Consider the following 5,476-nt stretch of genomic DNA (forward strand, 5'->3'; position numbering starts at 1 on the left):
AACCAGTGATGCATAATTGCTTATTAAATTTGAGCACAATGCCTATTTTACACCAAGACTCTAACCATTAAACTACAAATTTGGATAGTGTTTTATTAAGCTTCATGTAATCATGTTTAATCATCTCCAAAATTGAGATAATATTATGTGAAAATATATTCTTAGTGACAACAAAAAATTATTAGACAAAACCAATGTTTCATTATTGCTTTCGAGAATCTAATAATAATGCCTACTTCACACCAAGTCCCTAACCATTGACTGAAAATTTGGATAGTATTTTATTAAGCTTCACATAATCATATTTAATCATCTCCAAAATTGAGATTATATTATGTGAAGATATATTTCTAGTAATAAGAATAATATTAAATGAAACTAATGTTTACAAATTAGTTCACACTCTAATTCTCAAAAATAAATAATAATAATAATTTTTTAAAAAATTTGACACTACTCTATCACCCGTTGATCTCATTTTTGGACCTATCATAACACAAAGAAAAGGCAAGGGTGTGAAAACATATATACCTTTCTCTCATCTTTTTACTTTATTGATCTTTGAATCTGCCTTCACCATGTTTATGAATATGATGTTGAGATTACCCACTTGCTGGATCTTTTCTTACTTGCTTTAAGAACTCCTTCACACGACCACTATAATTCTTGGGGTGTCATTAGAGATGCTACTAGAGTCTTATGAGATTCTCATGCTTCAAAATTTAGGATATGTTTGATGATGTCCCTAGAGAAAGAAGACCTGCTTTGAAAAGCTCTCAAAAATTGTATGTTTGTTATAGATTGAGTATTTTAATTTTAATTTTAATTTTTTTAAAGTGCATTCACTTAGTGGGGGGAAAAGATCAAGCTAGGTTGATGTTTTTGAGTATTGGTAGATGGAAGTTTTGTTTTTGCACTAAAATTGAAAGATTCTTCTTTGGAAATTTTGTGCTCTTTTTGTGAAGGTTTTTATTTATTTTTTTAATGATTCTCCTATTTATAGAACTTTATTTTCATATCTCACTACAGGTTTTGAAAACATCCAAAAACAAAAATTGGCAAAATAAAAATTTGGGAGGTATCGGAGAGACAGCAGATCAATACTTTGACAAAAGATTTTCCATTTTTTACTTCTTATTTTTTAAAAATTTTGTTCCAAACTTTTTCTATTTTTAAGAGATAAATCTATGGTTTTTTTTTTTTACTTATTATTATGATAAACTCTTATTTTTTGTAGGTTGATAATTGATTAGCCTTTATAAACTCTAATTTCTAAATTCTACATTTATCTTGTAAAGTTATCCTATACCTTGCACATAACCATAATTGCCTTCCATTTTAATCCATAAGAATTAAGATTTTAATTGAATTTTCCTAATCTTTTTAAGGACTAATTGAATTTTAATCCATAACTTCCTAATCTTTTTAAGGTCCAATTAAAATCATATACATTGATTCTTTTTTCTTTTTTTCTTTTTTATGATTTAGTCTTCAGAAATTTGTTTATACTTTATATACATTGATTCATTTTTTTGGTTTGAATAGAGAATATCCAAACTTTATTGACTTTATTCCTTGACACTAATCACTTTAACTAGGCTACAACCTTAATACAGTACATGTATGTGGGGGCTTTTACACGTCCGCTGTGTTTATGCGTTTGATAAAAAAAAAAAAAAAACATTTTTCTTTTTACATTTTAAATTTATTTTGATCAATTAGTTACACACTTACAATTAAAAATAAAATTTTTTAAAAATCCCTTTTTATTTTAATGGTACTTTTAAGCATATAAACACTTTAACAAGACTCCTCCTAATGCACTCCACATATATGCTCTTCCCAAACTATAGTAAAGGTTTAAAATTATGTGTGACAATTGAGCACCAAGATTAACATGTACTTTTCAAAAAGGAAAAACATATATTATCTAATGATTCTCATCTCATTTGTTGACTTCATTGATTATTGAATCTGCCTTCTCCATGTTTATGATGTTGATTAATTTCGATGTTATCCTATATTCAAATGGTAACAAACTAATAATCATCCAACTATCATTGAATTCTGCAATCTCTTTTGCTTTTTGAAAAATAAAAGGTTAACATCATTTAGCTAGCTTACAATCTTTCTTTTTTTTTTTTTTTTTTTTTTTTTTTTTTTTTAATCAAAGGAACATGATATTAGCATCTAGCATACAATCATGACTTTCCCACGCATGGTTATTCATTATCATATAAGAAGGACGAAGGAAATTGTACATAATTGACATATCAGTTCTTTTTCTCTTCCATTAATGCCAATATTTTAGAACTCAAACTTAACATTGACAGGTAGACAAATACTGTGGATCATAACATGACCCTTTTTACAATTAGCTGAAAGGATATATAAGCTATGATGGTAAAGGAATATAAAACCATAATTATCTTTAGCTTTTCAATGTTTTCATCTATCAACAACCATGACTTACCAATTACGTAACTCACGAAAATTTGTATGAACTAGCATCTCAAAATTAAATTGGTTCCAGTCTTCTTTCCTGGGCTGGGTCCGCGGACTTTTCCATCCTTATCTCATATTTGGCCTACATTACTCACCGAGACACAAATTAATTGGTCCCCATGGAAATTGGCATCATCTTAAAAGCTAGTTTCTATAAAACAAAATCAAAATCTAGGATCACGTGCAAGAGTTTGAGGGCGTAGAAGAATTGATCCATTAGCCCAACAAACCGTACGCTTTTTTAGTTCATTCATCCCCCCTAACACCTTACATTACTACTTGCTTTTGAATTAAAGCCAGAGAATTGAAATAATAATAGTAATAATATATAGGTTGAGATATTGCGTTTGCATGTGGCTTATGCTGATCATATTCCTTTTGTGTTTTAGTTCCGAAGCGTGGCCTCTTAATTCAAAATCAACTAGTGGCTAATTGATATCTAGGACTAGGAGCTTCTTTTCTTTTTTGTCTTTTGGAAGCGATGAATCTCAGTTCCCATCAAGCAATTTTTAAGCAGCGACCAGTGATGCAATATGGGCCAATGGTAACATGTGGGAAGCTGTATTTGGTTTAGTGCATCACTACTACTTCAACACCATATGCTTGTAATTAAAATCAGATCACGATTGTTGATCATATTGGTCAAGAAGCAGCTTCTGTCCTGTCAGTATCAATGCCAATTAGTGAGTATGTGCTGTAAAAGCCTTTCTAAGAAATCAATGGACCGATCACAAGATCTTCAGCACATATATGCTAATGATGAAATTGGTGCATGTGGTACAACTGAGAATGATATAATTATGATGCATTTTCTTCCATGGCAACGTAAATGACTCCAAGTTTTTAACTTTCAGTTTTGGAATCATTCATGTTACTGGGAAGCATTGAAAATATATATACTGAAAAACATCAACATCAACGTCAATTTCTGTTCCTTTTTCTTTTTACCTGACAAACTCGGTGGTAATCAACATTATATATATTTCTTAATAGGTTTGCTTCAAGATATGTGTCTATAATCTTCATCATAATCAACACTTATGTATACCTATTAAATATGATGTTTTTGTTTTACTTTTGGAACCAAATATGATGTTCTTAGCCTTCTATAAAGTCATAAAATTGTCAAACCTATAAAAATCACACGTGACCCATGATTCATCAAACTTTAACCCAAGGAGCACGGAATGGGTGCGTGGTCACTATCACAAACCTATTTCTGCTCGTTATATTTAGTAGCTTCATCATGTATTGTATTGGTTTGCGCTTAATTATCAACTTAAAAGCCAACTAATGTTTGTAACTTTGTAAAAGAGATACCTTTTTTTATTTTATAAAATTATATAAAAAAACTGTCTAGTTTATTTCATATAAGAATTGAGGCTGAACATATCAATAAAAGCTACAAGTTACAACACAATTGGAAAACACCACAAATGATATAATCCACGTAATATTAGTCGTTTACTTTCATTCAACAGGCTTGGAATTTCTTCTTTAAAAGAAATTAAATTAACATACCTGAAATTCATTATTAAATAAATTAATTAATAAAAAAGAAATAAACCATAATAAGGTACAGAGGGTGACATTTCACAATGAATACCCGATATCCATTTTAAAAAAAAAAAAAAAAAATCCTAAAATCAACTTGATCTATAGGAAATTTTAAAATAATCCCCCATGACTTCACTTCATCCCTGATTATAAAAAAAGAGGAAGGTAGATTATTGGGTTGTAGTGAAGATTATGAATGCAAGATTAACATCAACAAATTGTTTTCCGGTGGAAAAAGAAAAACCACTAAAAAGTCCAAAAGTTGAGAAGGAGAGGGAATTTATGTCGGCTTTGTCTTGTAGTTGAATTGGACCCTAAGACTAAGTCCAATGTTGCTTTCTTTTGAATATTACCACTAGTGCGGGTGTCTAGAGTTGGTACTAGCTGGGTAAAGCAAATTAATGGGGTGGGAGTACTATTTTAAATCATTTCTTCTACAATCTTCTTCTCTCAACTCTCATTAATTTCTAGAAAAGGAAAAACATTATTGATCAAATACCAGATAGCCAAGGAAAAGAAGCCATTTCTTAATTTCCAACGAGTACTCCTAGCTAAGTCACTACTCACAAGCTGAGATAAAAATGAATAGGTCACAGCCACAACTTCAATGGTTATTTCTCATGTTCTTGGTTTCACTGTTCTTCCATTTCCATACCTCTTATAGTGATGTTGGCACTGCAGCCCTGTATTCTCCACCATATTCACCCACAGCGTGTTATGGAAGCGATGCATCTCAGTTCCCATCCAGCAACTTGTTCGCGGCAGCTGATGATGGAATATGGAACAATGGTGCAGCTTGTGGGAGGCTGTATTTGGTTAGGTGCATCACTAGTACTTCAGCACCATATGCTTGTAATCAAAACCAGACAATTCAGATCAAGATTGTTGGTTTTATTGGTCGAGCACCTTTTGCCCACTCAACTTATAAGGCCACCATGGTTTTGTCCAACACAGCTTTTGGGACTATTGCAAATTCATCAACTAGTTCTTCCTACATCAATATAGAGTTTGAACAGTAAGTCTTTCAATATCCTTTCCTATTTTCTTTTCCTATGTCAAAATACATGCTCTAACACAAATATTAGTGCAGTCCTTTGCTTTGTTACTAGTCCTGTTTGGCTGATTCGTCAAAATCTCTTTAACAAAATGTATGGTCTTAGCTTGTTTCCTAGAAATGTTTTCTTTTTTCTTCACTTTGTATGTTGTATAACTTGTTGCAAACTCTGGATATTCTATACCCTTAAAGAATATAGCTAACCAAATCAAAGTGAGTAGCATTTAAATGAATATTTCTAACAATACTTTTTCGGTTACAGATATTTTTTTCCCTTACTTTGTTTTCGAAAATGAAAATTGAAGTGTTTACAATTTGTTAAAGTAGGTTCCCAAAATTTTTGACACTAGCAATGACATG

The 5,476-nt window shown here is 31.0% G+C and overlaps 1 protein-coding gene across 1 annotated transcript; it reads left to right on the plus strand.

The window, feature by feature from the left end:
- Window positions 1-4,643: 4,643 nt before the first annotated feature.
- Window positions 4,644-5,081, plus strand: LOC115982164 (EG45-like domain containing protein). Its single transcript, XM_031104694.1, has one exon. The coding sequence runs from the start codon at window positions 4,644-4,646 to the stop codon at window positions 5,079-5,081; it is 438 nt and encodes a 145-aa protein (XP_030960554.1).
- Window positions 5,082-5,476: the final 395 nt, after the last annotated feature.

Source organism: Quercus lobata, chromosome 3 (genome assembly GCF_001633185.2).
Source record: "Quercus lobata isolate SW786 chromosome 3, ValleyOak3.0 Primary Assembly, whole genome shotgun sequence".
Taxonomy (NCBI): domain Eukaryota; kingdom Viridiplantae; phylum Streptophyta; class Magnoliopsida; order Fagales; family Fagaceae; genus Quercus; species Quercus lobata.